Genomic DNA, 21,783 nt, shown 5'->3' with positions numbered 1-21,783 from the left:
AAAAGCAGAATTGCCTTTCATAGAATCCGCAGTCAACTCTTGTTTCTTTATAGTAGCAATCATTTTACAGATTGCCGAAACTGGATCGGCCCACAGCTTATAAGGAAACTTGTCAGTACAGCGTCTTTCTCAGGAATGTTACTCCAGAGTCTTCGATATCCAACCATCTCAGATGTGGTAAAATTAAAATTTCAAGCATCCGTAAAAAAATCACCATAGTTTATTTTATGTAAATAATATTACTAAGCATAGCAACATGATAATATAATAAACAATGCGTAGGTCGATTTTTTTTTATTTCACTTAAAACGTGAGAATATTTTTTTTAAATTGTTAAGCTTGTGTAACATACAAATTTTTAATAGATATTTTTATATTTTGTGGAAACACAGTTCTATATATTTTTTATACATATACAACATATCTCTAAGCGGAAATAACTCGTTTTTATAGATTTTTTCATACTCGCTCGATTTTAATTAATCATCACGATATTAATCAGTGAGATAAGGAAAATTTAAGAACACTTAATATGCGATGCTTCATTGAAATTATAATTAAATAATATTCACTACTCTCCCAGATACAATAGGAATTGAAAAACATAGATTCATATATGATTTGAACCCAGACTATACTATTAGATTATCATGTTGGTTATATTAAAATATTTAAAAAACGATATTAAAAAAATACTAGAATTACTAGCATGTTTGTCTTTTATTCCTATTTTTTTAAATTAGTTCTGCAGACAATTGTTTTTATTTGGTAGATATATTTCGTCAAATTAATTGATTTATAAAAAAACATATTTAATACTTTAGCTGTTTGCAAATAAGCAGAGGGATCATAAAACTTTATAAATTAATATTTATCAGGTGGGAATCAAAGATGTTCCAATATATTGGTTAAAGTGTTTCTAATTCTTTCAATGCTTCTTCATCTTGATCCTTAATTATTTTGTAATGGGGTTAATACTTACTGATTATATCTGATTGACTTACTAAGTTGGTACTGATTTGTTGAATATTGAATGTTTGAAAATAGGGGGATGTAAAAAAACATCAAAAATTGTATTTTAAATATTTATTTATCAATATACATATTGAGTTAACAAGACATGTATTTATCATGAGTTTTCTTTATAAACTTGTCAAGAGCTAGTTAAATAACATCTTTTTTTCTTTTCTTGATAGAAAGCTTTATAAAATGATGTCTCTTTCTCAATCGCCCTACGTACTTGAGATATACGTTCTCCATTGGTATCGCATTTTTCCATGATAGTAAAAAATTGTATCATTCATTCATTCAATCATTCATATTCATATGATTTTTAAAATGCGAGAAAGTTACAACTGAAGTCGGCCAAGACCTACGACTTCGAGTAAGCGACCACACTGTCGCAAATTTCATATGTCGTCCGGACGGCGGCTTCTGTCACGTACAGCCGGCATATTTGCGCGTGATAAAAAAATGTGCCAAATAATCGCAATTTTTAAATTGTCATATTAATAAAATTACGCTACTGTTAATTATAAAAGTTTGTCTGGGCACTCACCAATACAATATTAGTGAAAACTTTTCGGTCGTAAATATACAATTTACGCAAAATCTTTGTCGGCTTTTGCAAAATGCCATAAGGCATAAAAATTATACTTCAGAATACGAACACCACATCTGTGACTATCCTAGAATTTGTCGCCATCGATTTTAAATAATAATTCGTTATGGTGTAACATTTATATAAACCCATCTAGGAAAATACATAAGGATATTCGAAACGATTTTTTTAACAAAATCAAGTACCACTAATTATTTTTTAATTATTTAATTTTATATGAAAAAAATATAATAACGATATCTGTTAGAAGAATATACTATCAAAAATATAATTAATCCTTTTTGGTGCCAAAAAATATTCAAAGATGTCAGTAAGAGTCTGTTGAAGTCCACAATAAGCATGTGGTATTATAACTTGACCACGTGACCACGATGCAGCGCTTGACATGCACGTTGACCTAGGACGCCTAAGCGCATACTGAAATTGAACCGAGTTACTGGTTCTATCTCAGTTTGCGAAACACCATATCATAATCGCTCTCACTCTCGTCACTAAACACGCGAGAGAGCGAAAGGGGAAGTATCTCACCGCTCGCGCTCGAAAGAGCAGCTCTGACTTCGGCTCTTTGACTCGGAGCTCTGTTTTAGAGCGGGCAGAACCGAACTCGACCAAAGTAGCCCACTATAATCTCCGTCCTTGGCCAACCTTGGCCAACTTCCAGAGAGTGTAGTACAGGCATTATACTTACACATTGGCATTTTATTTAAATAAAATTATTCACGCAGATAAAATTTTAATACACTGTAATTGTTATTTTTAATTTGCTGGTTGTTGATATTTTCACGGTGGTCGCATTTTCATGAAAACAAAAATTTAGTTGCTGAAAATCTAAACGTCAGTATATTACATAATAATTAAATCCTACTACCCATTAAAAATGTATTAAATTGTCGGATCTAACAATTCTCCCCAAGAAGCAACGACTTATATATTGAATTTCGGCAATCAAAGGGTTAATTTTTATTATTTTTTATTTATTTTTTATTTAACTCAGGATTTTCATCATGTAATTCCACCACTGCTCCAGTCTCGATCGAACGATCTCGAGCACAGTGAGTGTATGTGTTGGTTGTTTGGTCAACAAAAGTGGAGCGACCAAGGCAGCCGCTCTCACCGGCAAGGTCGCAAATGCCTAAGAAAGGCATTTCGAGTGGCCGATGCGGCTCTCTAGTCGCCGGTAGGTACCAGTAGTACCAGTGCATGAGATGAAACAACACCCACTATATATCTGCACCCGGTAGCCGGGTGGAGGACAACACAAACATCGATAAAGACGAGAGGGTAACAAGACTCGAAGGCAAACTTGGAGCGGGTCAAGTGCCTCTGGAATTTCTTCGGGCCCGCTCAATATTGTGCGACGAGAAGCCTTCCGATGAGTATACGTGTGTAGTATGCTCGAAGAGTGGATACTGTGTGTTGGTAAATACACACAAATGAGCAGTTGCTCGGATGGAATCTGATCATGCTAGCTGTAAAGAATAATATATAAAATTACTACTTTTTAAAGTCTGTCCCTGTGACTTGACATATTTTAGCAAGGTGGAATAACGTGCAGATTAAGTTCAATCAATCATAATCGATTAGATGTCTTGCCTTGACAAGTACTAAACCATAGTTAAATGCTCTTATTTAAGACAAACAAGAGCAGCCTGAAGAGAAACTTAAATTAACAAAAATGTTCTTAGTAACCTAATAGTTTGAATTAACATGAGGTCAATATTTCGGTAGTATGCAAATGTATGCAATGCACATTTTGTAACGACAATTAGTGCGGAATTTACGACGTAACTGCAAGCTAAAAACTTGTAATTAATAGTTACGAAAAAACTAGACGCGCCGTTGGAATATGTTACTACGTAAGAAGCGTCAGTCAATTTATGTACATTGACGATGATATCGCGAGATTTTAATTGAAGGCAGTGTTCCTCAAATAGCGTATTTCAATTATAACTTTAACCCATCAAAACGTCATCCTTGCGCCTCAATTAAACCCATCAATCGCTATTGCATTCCTCGCAGCTTGATGTCTTCATGCATCATAACTTAAAAGCCACATACGCAGCCTCCTTCCTGAATCTACACCTATAGTCCGAGTTACGCGATGCATATAAATATCTTGCGTAATATTAGATTATGGTCATTTTAGCGTCGCGGCGCCGAAGTCCGGCGCCGTCAATAACCTAATCGTTGACCATTATATACCGATTATCCATCATATCTGTGTCTGCGCACCAAATTCCGCGAGTTCTTGGACTTAGACGACTGGAGCCAACACAAATTACCGTGGGCTTTCAAAGACGTATTAGAGGCGGTCGCAAATGCGGTTTTCTATAAGATAGCTGTATTGTTTATTACGAGTAAACCCGTATCATAAAATGCGATACGTAATTTATAGATGTCTGCAAACATGTACGGAAAACTCTTTTCTGAGTTTTCTCAGTTAATAGCTCAAGCGATAAATCTAGCATGTCCACTGATTTGAGTCTGATAACCAAATAAACTTGTTGGGTGCTTAAAATTATAATCGACATACTAAATAGCACGAAAAGAATGAACAATGGATGTTTAATTATCATATATATTTCTAATAAAAACTATGCTCACACTACATAGTTGTAAAACGCTCGTTACCGAGCGTTCCCACTGCGACAGCGCTGACATAATTTTATTGCTTTTGACGTGAATTTATAACTTCTGAGATGTGATAATTGTTTTTGCACTCTTCTATTGACCAAAATTCGGTTTGAATATACTTTCTCGTATTAAAAGTCCGTAGTAATATCGGTAAGGATAGCTAGAATATTTTTAAAACATTGTAATATTCAAGTGCAGACAAACCATGAAGCAATATACGAGATGCGATGTCTGTATTGAATACTTATTCTGCTTATTTTTTGTTGAAAGATAAGTTGCCTTAGGTATTTTGGACTTGATCTAACAAAAGTTTTAAATCTATAATTTGTTTTAAAACTTTCATTTGGTTAGGTTTGGGTTAGAACAGCAAATTAAAGTTATGCAACTGAGTATCGTAGACATTTAGCGCATATCAGTTAAATTGTATTTTTCCTAGTATATTATTTCATATATAAATCTATTAGTTAAAATGTATTAGGACTTCCCTAGTGAATATATAATATAACTGAAAAATACACATTCACTATAGCATGTTAAAAAATGAGGATAAGTAAGTAAATGTATATATTAATACATATGAAAGTGTTGAAATCATATCATTTTACTAGCATTTGTCATGTTAATTATATTTTCACTGGTAAAAATATATATCTACCGGTGAATCTGTATTCAGATATGATTTCACTGAAATGAATTATTTTCGGAATAGATTCGAGACTATTTTTTATGCCTGTACTACACTCCCTGGAAGTTGGCCAAGGTTGGCCAAAGACGGAGAATATAGTGGGTTTGTTTCTTCCCGCTCTAAAATCGCTCGGAAGTTGTCCGAGGTTACCGAGAACGGGAGGTAAAGTGGCGGTAATTCAGTCGAGTTGGCCAGCTTCTAGCGCTTCCGAACATTGTCGGCATTATTTCAGAGTCAAAGAGAGCGAAGTCGGAGCTGCTCTTTCGAGCGCGAGCGGTGAAATACTTTCTCTTTCGCTCTCTCATGTGTTAAATGACGTGAGTGAGAGAGATAATGATATGGTGTTTCCCACACTGAGATAGAACGAGTAACTCCGTTCAATTTGAGTATGCGCGTAGGCGTCCTATGCTTAACACGCACGTCGAGCGCTGCATCGTGATCACGTGGTCAAGTTATAATACCACATGCTTATTGTGGACTTCAACAGACTTACTGACGTTTTTGAATATTTTAGGGCACCAAAAGGGATTAATTATATTTTTGATAGAATATTCTTCTAACAGATATCGTTATTATATTTTTTTCATATAAAATTAAATAATTAAAAAATAGCTAGTGGTACTTCATTTTGTTAAAAAAAATCGTTTCGAATATCCTTATGTATTATCCTAGATCGTTTTATATAAATGTCACACCATAACGAATTCTTATTTAGAATCGATGGCGACAAATTCTAGGATAATCACAGATGTGGTGTTCGTATTCTGAAGTACCGTTTTTATGCCTTATGGCATTTTGCAAAAGCCGACAAAGATTTTGCGTAAATTGAATATTTAAGACCGAAAAGTTTTCATTAATATTGTATTGGTGAGTGCCCACACAAACTTTTATAATTATCTGTAGCGTAATTTTAATAATATGACAATTTAAAAATTGTGATTATTTGGCACTTTTTTTGATCGCGCGCAAATATGCCGACCGTACGTGACAGAAGCCGCCGTCCGAACGTCACTCACGACCGCCGTCCGGACGGCATATGAAATTTGCGACAGTGTGGTCGCTTACTCGAAGTCGTAGATCTCGGCTGACTTCAGTTGTAACTTTGGTTCAGACAACTTCCAGAGAGGTCATTTCAAAGGACGTCATTTCAGTGTTTTTAATACTTTTTTATGTCATTAATGTGTTTATAAAGACTGTAATATATGTTCATATTATATTTAAGAAATATACAGCAAAACGTTCTGTAAATATTTTTTAGTGAGACAGACACACAAAATGAATAATTTTAAGATTTAGAATATAGATTTAAATATTCTCAAAATATAAATAAAATCGGCGAATCTCTATCCACTATTTAATAAGAATATGTGCATAGTTTTTAATCTAAACTTATCTCAGAGATGCTAGATTGTATGCCCACATCACAATAAAAAGCCAGAGGTAACATTTTCTGGATTGCGAGAAGGAAAATTGTGTTTAAAATTCCTTAATTCCTAGCATTAGGCGTAATACATAAATCACGGTTATTTCTTTGGAAGCTTTGCATTATGTAATGAAATATGCCGTTTGAGAGATGCTGCTATATATATTTAATAGTAAATGCTTACCATGTTTAATCAATATTGGCCCAACCTCTGCATAGAGTCATCAATGAACCGGCATGGTGTAAATTTGATAAGCAAAACTGACAACGATATCTAATGTTCTATATAGCGGAAAAGTAATCATATTCTAGTAATACGAAATACTTAAATAACAAAAAGCCGTTTATCATCATTAGCGCCAACACACCCCTCGTTATCAGATCGATATCAGAGCCGATTTCTGACCAATTCCTCGGTTTTTATCCCATAAAATCATCCATCATCCGAGCGTGTAAACACGTCGAACAACAGACTTTGGAATGGTGATTGACGTCGCCTTCCCTGGGCGCGTGTTGTTCGAAATTAGGGTCGAGATGAAACGCCCACCGCGACATTATCATTTATTACACACCTGGCAACACCTTACCGAACAATGTGTAAATCGATACGGCAATCTGAGCCACGACGACGACGCGGAGTGATCGACGACCGGTTAGATTTTAACCGGCCGGTTAAATTTGACCGCTAGAGGTCAGTTTCGAAAAGCAAACATTATAGGTGTTCCACATTTGGGGCGGATAAAATCCGTGGGTCGTCGTGTCATTGGCGATCCGAACCCACGTTCTTGGAGAGTGGAGTGAAGTGAAGGTGCAACGTTATGCAGCGAAGTGTATGAATTTTGTTGAAAAATTCCAAACTGACTAATAATATTGTGCCGTAAAAGGTTATGTTGGGTGTGCGAAGCGGCGAACGTGCAACGTTCGAATTTGAAGTGTGCAATCGCTTAGAAAACTTTATAAAGTGAACTATAAATTCTAGTTAAATATGTATCACTTATATTATTTAAACACACCAATACAGATTCATCAATTGATGTTTCACATTTTTTAATCTGTTGCAGTATACTGTTTCTTATAATTGCAAATCTTTCGTTGTATCATGACATGCCCAATTCCGAACCACGACTTTACACTATATTTGTGTTAACACAGTCAGTTCGATAGCTATCCATTTTATCATTATTTATAATTTAGAAAGAGATGGCAAGTTTGAGTTTATGCCACTACTATTAGCTCTCAACTTCTCTAAAAAATCGTATTTTTTAACATTTTTTTTTAAATCAAAAATTACTATTACAAATAGCTAACAATGTTTTAATAATGACGCATAAAATAACCTCAATTTTTTTCTGTTAACGAGTCTTAATGTTAATAAATTTGTGTCTAAAAGTAATTAATTATATAAAAAATTACAGTTTTTATATAATTAATTACTATTTCAATTTATGAAATACAACATTAATATTCTCGGGTATTATAATTTAATGTTTTTTATAAAATAAAATAGTATTCAAGCTTTTTTATATACATATGTAGTATATGTTAAACCAGCACGGGCGACGGTTATATGCCTGCACTACACTCTCTGGAAGTTGGCCAAGGTTGGCCAAGGACGGAGAATATAGTGGGTTACTTCGGTCTAGTTCGGTTCTGCCCGCTATAAAATCTCTCGGAAGTTGTCCGAGGTTACTGAGAATGGGAGATAAAGTGGGGGTAATTCAGTCGACTTGGCCAGCTTCAAGCGCGTCCGAACATTGTCGGCAAACGGACTGAAGTCAAAGGAAACGGAAGTCGGAGCTGCTTTTTCGAGCGCGAGCGGTGAGATACTTCCCATTTCGCTCTCTCGCGTGTTAAGTGACGAGTGGTCACGTGGTCAAGTTATAATACCACATGCTTGTCGGGGACTTCAACAGACTTACTGACATTTTGAATATTTTAGGGCACCAAAAGGGATTAATTATATTTTTGATAGTATATTCTTCTAACAGAAATCGTTATATAATTTTTTTTCATAAAAAATTAAATAATTAAAAAATAATTAGTGGTACTTGATTTTGTTAAAAAAAATTGTTTCGAATATCCTTATGTAGTTTCTTAGATCGGCTTATATAAATGTCGCACCATAACGAATTCTTATTTAGAATTGATGGCAACAAATTCTAGGATAGTCACAGATGTGGTGTTCGTATTCTGAAGTATCATTTTTATGCCTTATGGCATTTTGCATAAGCCGACAAAGATTTTGCATAAATTGAATATTTACGACCGAAAAGTTTTCATTGATATTGTATTCGTGAGTGCCCACACAAACCTTTATAGTAGTCAGTAGCGTAATTTTAATAATATGACAATTTAAAAATTGCGATTATTTGGCACATTTTTCGATCGCGCGCAAATATGTCAGTTGTACGTGACAAAAGCCGCCGTCCGGACGTCATTCACGTTGGTGAAAACATAACTTTCCAGATGGCCATTTTTGAGCGATTATCTGATAATGTCATATACTTCCGTGCTTACTTGATAAGTATTTTTTATAGACGTTGTTTTGAAGTTTATGAAAAAATGGTTTATAGTTCTCATGTTTTGTTTGGACAAAACTGTTTTTATAGCTTTATTATAATCATTGTTGTAACCCCACACTATTTGTGATAATAGTCTTCAAACATATAACCTTAGCATCAACAAAACAAGAGATACAACAAGATAGATACAACATCTACATCTAAACCGTATGGTAAATGAAAAGGGAACTTAGCTGCCAACATTTTATCGTCAATAAACACCGCCTGTGCTAGAGGATTAAGCCTCGCCTTTCCCGTTCGTTTCCCGATCCGCGGTCGTTTGTCATATGTAAATCGCACGAGGAATACATTATGGCGATTACGTACAAACATATGTGAACTGCTTGGTACGTATGTTCGACACACATTGACGAAAGACGCGGATTTTGGAGTTGGTCCACAGCCAAATGCCTAATCCTTCACTGTCGAATATATGCATATAAGCTTCAATATGCTAAAAAAAATGTGTACTTATTTCTGTACACCGGATTTGGAGTTAAGCTAATTTGTATTTCAATATTTTGAAAGAACGAGAGATTATCTAAAACTTATCTTATCGTCCCTTTAAAATTGTAAAATACACTAAAAGTTGTGCAATCAGATGCCGCATTCTGTTAATATCTTCACAAGTGGTTCAGAGTGTTGAACTGTCCGATTAAATTTGCTTATTTATATTTCATTCTTTAAGTTTCGAATGTGTAACTCTCATATACTTTATTTTTTGTCTGATAAAATTTCGTGAACTTAGAGCAAAAAAACGTGACGCTTATACTGAAGTTTAGCCATTAAAAAATAAAAACGTCGTTTTTATGGGCATTTTGATAAGCGATGAACTAGCTTTCAACAAACTCATACTTTATTCGTTACAATTAGTTTTATTAATTTTTTATAACCCAAAAAGTCGAGGGCACTGTATTTGTACACTCACTAGCTGCGGTACCTCACGATAGTGAGGGACCGACAGCTGTAATTATATATTTAACCCTTTGGATGCCGGGCATTTTTGGAAAAATGTTCCAGAACTGCCGGGACTTTTTATTAAATAATTAAAAAGTCAAAATGTGTATTTTAGTTTGTAAACATGCTGTCGCGGCGTGCGACGCTGTCTGCAGTGAACTTGACCTAATTAATGATGAATATGCGATTGTGTGTTATTTTAGTTCTTATTTGCGCTGAATAAGAGTCATTATCGCATGACGTATTAAAAAATACGAGATCTGAGCGGCCGAACTCCAACCAGGAATCAATAACAATGGTATATAATATGTTATTTATTTTTATAATGTAAATAAAACTTTTCGTAAATTAATAAAATATAATATTTTTAAATAATGGTTTAAGTAAAAATACCCTACAGACTGTTGAATATATATATATATATATATATATATATATATATATATATATATATATATAATTATATATATATATATATATATATATATATATATATATATATATATATATATATATATATATATATATATATGTATATATATATATATATATACATATATATATATATATATATATATATATATACATAATATATATATATATATATACATATATATATATATATATATATATATATATATACATATATACATATATATATATACATATATATATATATATGTATATATATATATATGTATATATATATATATATGTATATATATATATATATATATATATATATATATATATATATATATATATATATATATATATATATGTATATATATATATATATATATATATATATATATATATATATATATATATATATGTGTGTGTATATGTATAAAAATAATGATTATAATATATTTATAACATATATTTGAAAAAAATGTTATAAACCCCTGAAGCAATTACCCTACAGACGGTTGAAAATGTATTGGATACTACGATTTCGGAGCCGTCGGATCCGGCAGTTCTCGCTAGTGTAGCGAAAGCCGATATATCGGATTTCGGTAGCCAAAGGGTTAATAATTGAATAATTTTCTTTATTTAAAATACTTAATAATCCTTACCTTTCACACATATTTTTGAGTTTTAGTTTTTCATGTATTATTTTTGAAATAATTCTTCGACTCGTTCCAAATATTAATTAGTGTGAATTTTCAATTTTGTTGTTTTTTTACAATGCAATATTTATCCGTTACAGTTAATTTTATTAAATTTATTTCATTGTACGTATTACATTAACATATTGCAGTAGCACGTAATCGGTCGTCAACACGACTCTCTTTGGTTTCTTCAGTTTATTGACACGTATTGCAGTAGCATGTAATCATATTTAATAAATAATAGTTAAATATAGCACTATTGCTCTAGAAATGTCATGTGCAAATGTCACGTCGCTACAGTTCACTTTTTAGGAGGAACTCTTATGATTCAATAAACACAAACAGACCCGTTGTTAGGGCAAAGCGAACGAGACAATCGCCTTGGGCTCCGCTCGAATTTATTTTTTACTTCTACAAATATTTTTTTTAAAAACTTAAAATCAAACATTCAAAAGTAATAAAATAATGCCATCGCTGTCGTAGTGGTAACGCTCTATTCACGACGATAGTATATTACGGTTTTTAAGAAGTACAACAAAACCGAATTTTGACCAATAGAAAAGTGCAAAAAATAATTATCACTATTCAGAAGTCAAAAATCCACGCCAAAGGCAATAATATCGTGCCGACGCCGTCACAGTGGGAACGCTGCGACGGTGTCGACACGATTTTATTGCTTTTGACGTGAATTTTTGACTTCTAAGAAGTGATAATTGTTTTTGCGCTCTCCTATTGACCAAAATTCGGTTTAAAAATACTTTAATCAGCATTATTATATTAGAAGTCCATAGTAATATCGGTAAGGATAGCTATTATATTTTTAAAACATAGTGGAATATCGAAATGTAGACAAACTGTGGAGCAATTGTTTTTACGCTCTCCTATTGACCAAAATCAGTTTTGAATATACTTAGATCAATACTTAAAATTATGATATAAAATCGCACCATCACTTATTCCAAAAATAGTATATGAAAAACTAAAACTCAAAAATATGTCTTAAAGTAAGGATTATTAAGTGTAATAAATAAAACAAATTAAACAATTATTAAATACATATGTATATACTTACTGTATCTTATATCATTTATATAGCATAGCAAGCTAGATACATTTAGAAAAAGGTTGATTCCATCAAAGTGGGTATTCAAACTCCGAGACTGCGCTACAACACAATCAATGACATAATTAATCTCATTATAACAAATATACAAGGGCTTAAATGAAATATTTTCAGTGTCATTTTTCTAAGAGGATGTGTAATAGTATAGATAGTATTTATTATTATTATTTAGTCCAGTTGCGAAACGAACTGTTAAATAATATAAATTATTTGTTTTATTCATACGCACCTATGTTGCAAATTTATTTTTAAATAACAAAAAATGTTTAGTTTTTCTGTTATGCAAACCTATTTTCAAACTATTTAAAAATATATAGAAATAACTACACTGTCTAATAATGGAGTCAAATAGTTATTCACATAGTATGTAAATTCACGATAAAACGCGGGAACGGTCGAAAGTATGCTTAGATCAACCGCATATATAATCTCTATATTTTAATGTTTTAAACTTACCAACCGGTAAATAACAATAAAGGTATGCAGTGTAGTGTACATTTTCATTAAATTTATTCTATACAATATAATGCACAGTTACTGATAAAAAATATTAAAACCAGATATAATAAATATTACAACTTGTTATAAAAAAAATATTTATAACATAAAAAGTTGAGGGTCCTGTATTTGTACACTCATTAGCTGCGGTACCTAACGATAGTGAAGGACCGACAGCTAGTAATTATATACATATTTAATTATATGTTTTATTTAATATTCTTTATAATACACATATTTTTGAGTTTTAGTTATTCTTATTCTATTTTTGGAATAATAATTGTGAAATAATTATGCAAGAAAATTAATTAGTTTGAATTTTCAATTATGTTGCGTTAGATGGTGACAAGATACTGCTCTTTATGAATCAGTATCTTATTTTAAAATATGATTTGGTTATTTACTTACCTTCTGAACATCCCTCGTGCATATTATAGTTTTCATTTGAAAATCAGCAAAGGTCGTCAAACCTGAAGGGCCTAAGGCAATGTCGGATAAAAAAACATTTAATTTCCTTTCGGCGAGTTTGAAGCAATAATTGCTGAGAGTCGGACTTTGATTTATTTTTCATTAGGCAGCAAATCAGCTCTTCTCAACATGCGGCCCGCCGACGCTCGTCCCACGTCCCCCTTTTGAGCCTCGGGGTTAAACTCGCGCATTATAACCAGATTCAATAAGATTAATTTATGAAAGGGCCTCAAAATTGCGCCATCGGAAAAGAAATGAATGAATTGCTACGTTGAAAAGCAAACATAATGAATAGATTTGTGTGCAGTGTTTTATTTAAAGCCCTTCCGTTACATAATTGACTTTTCGACACCAGGTAGACTCGACCCTTTATCATTGTTTCCATAACATTTACATAATTGAAGTTTGCTAGTCTCAATAATCGCGAATTTTTATATTTCATCGAATAATACTTTGCGTATTAAAAAGCCGCATTAATTTATTTATGAACTGAAAATAATATTTAAAAAATATATAAGTCGTAATACATTTGAAAACTAACCTTTCAACTCTTTCATTGCCAAGCCTTTGTGAAAATCAATAACATCTAGATATCAATGCAAATAATTAAAAAATATATGTTTAAATAATATGTACCAAATACAGGTCATTAAAAATAAATATGATTCTCTCACGGACATCAGATTCAGTAATTCTTACCAAAGAATATTAAATTTCGGCAACCAAAGGGTTAAGAATTTTTTTTTTTAATTAAAAGCAATTGATGTTTTCATCGTCATAATCGGGATTTTGTAAGGCATCCACTTTTGAAAGGCAGTCATCGTTTAACGGGGACATTTGAGAAATCAATTATACGTACGTATACCCAATGTAATGATGTTGAATAAAAAATAATCACATTCGTATGATAGATTGCTAGCTCACTATATTAACACGAGATCGATTTGTTCGATTCATTCGATCCGAGTGTTTGTACATGTATCGTTTATATTAAAAGCGGTCGTGCTTGTTATTCAAATTAATTAAGACCGTTTTGTTGGACAATGACATAAAAAAATCAATTAATCGTAAATATGTCGATCGCTTTCGAATGTGGTACGAATTGATTGGTATGACACGCTGATGGTGATTTTTTTGCGATTGATTACTTTGAACCTATAACTTTGGACACTGGACTTATATGACTCAATATATAATCGATTCTTAAGAGTGTCATTCGATTATTAATAATAAAAACAATAACACTCTCAAATATACTTTTCCCATGAACATTCCATCGCTCGTGTTTCAAATAGTTTGATTGAATTATAATGCCTAAGCGTCAAATTGAGACATTTGATTAGCTTTGTAATTCAAAAATTATGAATCTCTTCCTAATTATTTTCTATAATGATACAGTGTATACAAACACATTGATTTAGTACGCAGTAAATTTCGTTAGAATATTGTTATTTATATATTTTTTGAATTTCATTAGAATATTTTTCAAGCGCGAAATCACAGCGCGCGGATATATACGTCCGTGGAGAAATTAGTACACATATTTTTAGCATTGCAAGATCTTTCTCATGCCATTTTTCTCGAAATATAATTTTGGATTATTTTGTTTATTTCGTCATTCCCTTTACTGTTTAAAGCTTAACACGTCTATCCAATTAAAGAACCGTTTCAAAATTAAGCGAATTTCTGATATGGAAATAGAGAATCTGTTAAAAATGGTAAAACTAAATATGCCCCAGGCGTATTTCAGTTACTCTAATTGCTAAACTGCAGAGCAATATCGAATTGCGGCGCCGTCGGATAACGATTAAATGCTAATATTTGCATCGATTCCGCACCCGATAAGGAAGCGTTGCAATTTTAAGACGAGTCAGTAAATAATGAAAAGCTCTGTAAATATCGCTCAACAATAAATAAAGCCACTTTGTGCCACCAAGGGTGTAATTAGTATAGGAAAGCTATGCACAGTGTCGCGGCTGATGAATGCGTTGGGTTCCATGTGCCTTGGGCGAAATGTTAAAACTCATACAATTAAAGTTCAAGCTATGTTGAAAAATATATAAAAAATTGCAACTATGAAAACGCATCAGTTAAAGTTCAAACACTGCTAAATTTTGGCAATGCAGTAATTGCGTGATCGCGATTAAATAAAAAATGCGATGAAAGACTGTAAGTTTGTGCAGCAAACTATCTATTTCACATGATTTCACCGCATAAATTTTACAATTATACCCACATGAATCACGTTTGCGTCTGTGACACACAATCGAGATGCAATCCGCTGCCACTAGTACGTATGTACAGCTCCGTTATGTCCGTCATCTCGACATGTCATACACGTACGACACCTCCGATGACCGATAAAGCCCGTTATACCTTCGCATTGCAAAAATCTCGTTTTGTCGCCGCCGTCGTGACGATTCAATCCGAACGTACAGTTTCATCCTATTTACCAGGAAGTATCCACGTTTACCTAATTGTTTCTTCAAATGCCGTTCCATGTTTGACATTTGTGTGCCGGATTTTATTTTCGCCCGAATAGCCTTCGGAAATGTTAAGGTCAGTCTGAAAGGGCGGTTCGCACCTTCGAGGGTCGATATACTTACCAACACTGTAGACCTGTTGTGCCTATTATTATTGAGGAGTGGCAAATCTCAGTAGAAAATCTCTAGTGCCTTAATCAGTGATCTCATAGTGCAGATAATTAATTATTTGCTTATAAATATTATATACTTATTGATTAGTAATGTAAAACATACTCAACGAAAAAATGCGTTTATGCCTTCGAAAAACATTTGTGAATAGAATGTCTATCGGCCGTATCTACTTCGACCGAAATTCGCAGAATCCGTTCGTTTAACGAAACAAAATATTGGAAAGGCCCACCCCTTATTGCAGTTAAACGCTTATCTCAAAAACAGGTGCGTGTCGCATTATATTTGTTGTTTAAGACCTAAAGATTAAATTTTCATCAGTTCCAATAATTCGATTGCAGTTAATTTATTTTTGTTTATTTAATTTATATGCAAATTTGCAAAAAACAAGCGACAATACGGATACGATCTTTGTGTATTTCAAATTCATTCCAAACGTTATTAGTTTATGTATAGTTCTACAATAAAAATGATATAATCATGTATTTAAAATGTTTCTGAATCGCAACTGGTCTTAATTCTGATGATTTAAAAAAAATACTGATCACTGATTAGTAATTTGCACAGCATTGTATAACACAACTTTTTCGGTGTGCACTGTACGACGTCTCTGCGGATGCGTATTATCAATTAGAGTATGTGCGGTTCGAAAACGATCCATGGATATTCGAAATAATTGCTCGGATGGACATTTATGTCGACCGTAAAATGGACGTAGCGCACGGTAAGTTTAGCAAACTGAACCGTGATTTTCGAAATAAATTTACAACTGCTGTTAAATTGGCTGTCGCTAAAAAAGTGATGCCGATTCGAAAAACAAACCTCTAAAATAGCACCTATTCTAAACAAATATTTTACAGATATTGAAATATATATAGTTGAAGTTCGGGTAAATAATTCGAGTACCTTATCTCAAATCTATCCCGAAAATAATTTTTAAAATATGTCATTTTAGTAAAATCATATCGGAACACATTTTCACCAGTAGAAATATATTTTTACAGTGAAAATATAATTTACCTGATAGCTGCTAGTAAAATTATATGATTCAAACTATTCACTATGTGATAATACATACATTTACATTATTTATTTACATGCGATGTATAAATGTTACAGTAAATATGTATTTTTTAGTAAAGTTCAAATACATTTTCTCTAGTAGCTATATATTTCAACTAGCCAAAATATAATTTAACTGATAATTACTAATCTCGTTACCGAGCGTTCCCACTGCAACGGCGCCGACACGTTTGTATTGCTTTTGACGTGAATTTTTGACTTCTGAGAAGTGATAATTGTTTTTGCGCCCTTCTATTGACCAAATATGGGTTTGAATATACTTTGATCAGCACTTTAATAGTCCATAATAATATCAGTAAGAATAGCTATCATATTTTTAAAACATAGTGCAGACAAACCATGAGCAATATGCGAGATGCGACGTCTGTCTAAACTTCTTCCTCTGCTTATTTATCCCTGAGGGAATATGTTGGCTCAGTTTGTATTTTGAACCTGATCTAATGAAAGATCTAAAACTATAATTAGTTTTAGAACCTTCAATAGATCAGGTTTGGGTTTGAGCAGCTAATGGACGTTTCGCAGCTATCAAATTGAGTTTCATAGACATTTTAGAGTAGCACATAATTTCACTAACGCCTATCGAAAGTCATAACACCTCATTTTTAAAAACAGGCTAAAGTCTTTCCCGCTAAAATCTATCTTCATTCAGGTGAATGTTGTCCTCGCTTTTTCGATCCGATATTTTATTTCTAGTGTGTGGTCCCAATCTTCATCTTGAGTGGATCCCAAATAGATGTTTTTGCTTAGTTTTAGTCCAGTCATATGATTTGTGTTTGCACACGTTTATGAGCTGTTTTTTAAACGTTTAATTTTACAGGCTTCTGTTTCTTTACCCTCTCGGCTATCCGCTATGAGCGCCGTATCATCGGCATAGCATATGTAGGTATTAATTATAACGCGTTAAACGTTTAATTATACTCTTATATTCTCAATTCATAAGTAATTTAGTACAATCTAAAATCTTTTGAACTAAAACACATAATACGTTCTTAGTGCAATAAGAATATATTCATAAAATTAACGAAATGTACCTAATAATATTATAAATATTTGTTTAAATATAACATTCTTTTTTTTATTGTCTTTACTTAAACATATGAACAAATAATCTCATTCACGACTAACTTCATGTGTTACTCATCAATATTTGTTATTTGTCGGTTGCTCACTGCGATACGGTACCGTAGCGTTACCTGATTACGATTGTCGTTTGAAACGTTTACAATATTATAATCGCGGTCTATCACTTCACTTAAGATAATGCGTTTGCAGCTTTAAATATATTGATGTATAACTGGTTTGAATGGAATTTAATATTGTTGTAAATGTGCTTCTGTTTCTCACAATTGCTTGAGAAGTACATGCATATATACACTTGCTTTATTATTATCGTCATAAATGAAGGGGTTAGCTTGGATGGATTTGGAATAAATTTTGATTAAAAGAGCACGTGTAGTCTGACAATAATTTGTCTGGCTCTCTGGGAGCTTTGGGTTCAAAGGCGAAACGCGATACTGATGTTTCAAAAATAATTTGGTCGTAAATTAGTGCTGCGCCGCTCTAGTAGACTAGGAAACGTCTCCTCCTACTTTTTTCTCTGAAAAAGGGTTGCTTGCCTTCGTATGATGGATGCAGGCAGAATTGCATCGGGGTTTTAAATTGGACGCCATTTATTCTCGAGCAGATGCCGTGTGGATTAATATCGGAGCGGCGTTTGAGGATTTGAGTAAAAAATGTGGTTAATTTCGGACGCGGCTCTTGAAAGCTTGGCTTTGAGCTGAAATTTTAATTACGTTCTAAATAAAATTCTTGCTCCAAGATTGATTACATCTCACTTTAAAAAATATTGGATTCAAAGATTAAACATAATTTTAAGATTTTTGAGAGAGTAAAGATATTGTATGATTTTTTCTATCTATTACATATTTTTGCGTTACAACACATTTTATGTAATACATCGATATTTAAATGGTATGACCAAAGGTTATGAAATTCAAAATGTACTATGTATCATAGTCAATTATGAAATCAAACAGTAAAAATAATTACAAATTACTATTGAGTTTTTTTTTCAAAGCAAAAGTTCTGGATAGTAATAAACTTTATTAACCATTTATGTATATTATATAGAGAAAAATCTAGCGAATTGATATAGGCATTTATATAACATTAACTGACATTTTTGTAAAATAAAAAAATATTTCTAATATATCGAGTTTAGTATTTAAATATATTTATATAGCAAAACAATGTTTTGCTACATAAATACGTCTCAGAACACGTCGCTCGATTGCTAACACGACTTTCGCGCATGCACTCAATTACTTCAGTGTATGTGTGCAAGCGCGGCGGTGGCCGGTATATATTCGACCTGTACCCAAAAATCTATTAGTTTGTATGAAATGCTTAACTTTAATTGCGTGAAGTAAATATATATTTTTTACCGACACATTTGAGTTTATGTAATACATTTCCTTAATGAAAATGGCATTAGTTTTTTTTCTGATAAAAACAATATATTAACTGTTTAAATACCGTTGAAAATAAATCATTATTGATTAATCCAGCTGCACTTTTATAATTAACTATTATCTTATTGTAAAAATAAGCCTTTATATAACATATTGATAAATACAAATTATTTAAACATTGATACCAACTTATTCTGGATGTCGAGCAAGAAGTATTGGAGTATATTTTTAGTTTTTAATACAAAATCAAGATAATATCCAAGCATCCAATAAAAGCATCCACATCTCATCCGAGATTTTCATATAAATTAGGTACGCATTAGCGTCTCGGGAATATTTATTTTGTGTTGCATCGTTAGTGGGCCATTCGTTACCGTTCCTCTGGCCCTTTTACAACGCGTCTAATGAGCTCAGCATACATAACTAAACACCATAAATATTTTTAGAAATCTAAACGTTAAAAACACCATGTGCAGCACCCTGAGTTTATTTTTTGACTTGCGGAACTGACTGCGTGCATGCGGAAATAGGCAAGCGCACGTGGGCAAAACGTACGTACAAAGGAGTCGCGAATATAAATACAGCGCGGACAGAAGTGAAGCAATATCTCATTGTTGAACTACTTGGACCGGGTCGTGTTTAATGCGACGTTTCGCTTTTGTTTTAGACCCCTGTATGTGTGCGGATGAAAGGGGCGGCTGAGGGGATACAGGATATTCGCAAAGTTTCGAAACTGTCTTGGTATTAATAATTTATCGTTATGTGCCTGGTAAATATTTTTCAGACCATTTTTAACTAATGGTCTCGTGTCTCAAAATTGAAGACCGTAAGTAACTCGACACGTTAAAAGGGGTAGTGTAAACAAACTACATAGTACATATTAGAATCATTTATCATGTCCGTGTGTATTCATATGTATAGCCGTGTATGTAGAAAGTACCCATATGAGTATAATATGACCTACGATCCAACATTTCCGACAGTGGTTCCTTCCGTTCAATACGTGCACATATGAATGTCTTCGGGTTTAAATAATAACCGCACGTATGCTAAGTTTTTATTATTAGAATATTATTCAAGTTATTATAAAAAGTTGGTAGACATCTACTGGCGATTTGGTATTTTTTTATATATGATATTAGAAAACTCTCCTCCTTAGAATGCCGCCACCTTATTCAGTCCCTTACGTCTTAGATCAAGCAAATGTACCACTAAGAGTTTAGTAAGAGCGACAGCACCATTTTATTAAACGATACAGCAGTTGCATAGGGTCCATAGCGAGGGCCTAAATAATTAAAATTTCGCATCACACGCTCGATGAGTTGCCGCCGACGCAAAAAGTTTAAGAATCGCTGATTAACCCTCACTCCCTCATCCACGGCCGTGAAGTGGATGATGTCTTTTAGTGATAATTACAACCCGCATTAACTGCCGGTGGGGCTCTCTTCTGTTTGTGACCCCTCGTCTTCTTCTCGTTTTGTGACGTGAGCACGGTGTACGTGCTGTATTTTTTTCAGCGCCCTTTTCAATTAGCTAAGCGTAATTTGCCGTTTTGTTTCGCTCTTTGTCTTACGTCGTGGCGAGTGCGGCTCTGTTGCTCGAATTTTTCGACTCAATTTTTAATGTTTTTTTTTTTTTACAGTGGGCGGAATGTCGAGGGGCGGCAAGCCAGCCCCGCAGGTGAAGAGGGTAGCGCCTCCAGCCGTCCCTGACGCCTTCGGAGGCGCTACTCCGGGGGCTACGGGGGCGCAGCACCGGCTCTCTGGGACCAGCTTCGGATCTTCTCAAGGGTACGCCAGCAGCGAGGACACTGGTTTTCTGCACCCTCCTGATACGCCTCTAGCGCCAATCAGAGGTATTTATATATTTTACTATTACTATTAGAAACATGAAATAAATATTTTTTTGGCAGAGCCCATTTTGTCTATTACAAAAAAAATTACAAAAGAAAATATAAAGCTGATTTTAAATAGTTGATAAAGTTTTGAGCATTTTTCTGCTATTTAAATACTACCGAGCTCTTATTAAAAACTTTAGAGAAAGCATGTATATTTTAAAGCATCTGGCATGGACACGCCCTTTCTTGTGCAGCTGTATAAAAAATGCTGCATTTGTAAAACGTTTAAAAATATTCATTCAAATTTAATTTGTAACGAATATTTTTAAAAGGGCTCTACGAAAATTCTCAAAAAATCGACAAATTTCTCGAGAAATGAGAATTATTGCTTTGGCATTATTCTCGAGAAGAAACATTACTCCTTGTTAAACAATGCATCACAATTATTTTTAACAAAAATCGTCGTTAGTGACGAAGCGCATTTTTATTTTATGGATATGCAGCAAGCAAAATTATCACTTCTGGGGAACTACAGATCCTTTGATTATTTACGAAACGTCTTTACATCTCCTCAATGTTACTATTTGATGTTGAAAAAACGCTGCTAGTAACTAGTGGTTGCTGCTGGTAATTATTTTTAAGATTTAAAAACA

The 21,783-nt window shown here is 33.2% G+C and overlaps 1 protein-coding gene across 17 annotated transcripts in view; it reads left to right on the top strand.

Moving 5' to 3' along the window:
• ckn (CRK like proto-oncogene, adaptor protein) overlaps window positions 1-21,783 on the top strand; it is a 360,627-nt gene that overhangs the window by 327,045 nt on the left and 11,799 nt on the right. For all 17 annotated transcript variants that reach the window (XM_088201660.1, XM_088201662.1, XM_088201658.1 and 14 more), the window contains one exon: window positions 20,936-21,148. In XM_088201660.1, the coding sequence (XP_088057786.1) occupies window positions 20,936-21,148 (213 nt within the window). The remainder of the gene's footprint in view (window positions 1-20,935; window positions 21,149-21,783) is intronic.

Source organism: Plectrocnemia conspersa, unplaced genomic scaffold, assembly GCF_051122295.1.
Source record: "Plectrocnemia conspersa isolate PC_06_02 unplaced genomic scaffold, ASM5112229v1 ptg000013l, whole genome shotgun sequence".
NCBI lineage: Eukaryota > Metazoa > Arthropoda > Insecta > Trichoptera > Polycentropodidae > Plectrocnemia > Plectrocnemia conspersa.
The sequence above is the reverse complement of the archived record's forward strand: the minus strand, read 5'-3'. Positions and strand labels throughout refer to the sequence as shown.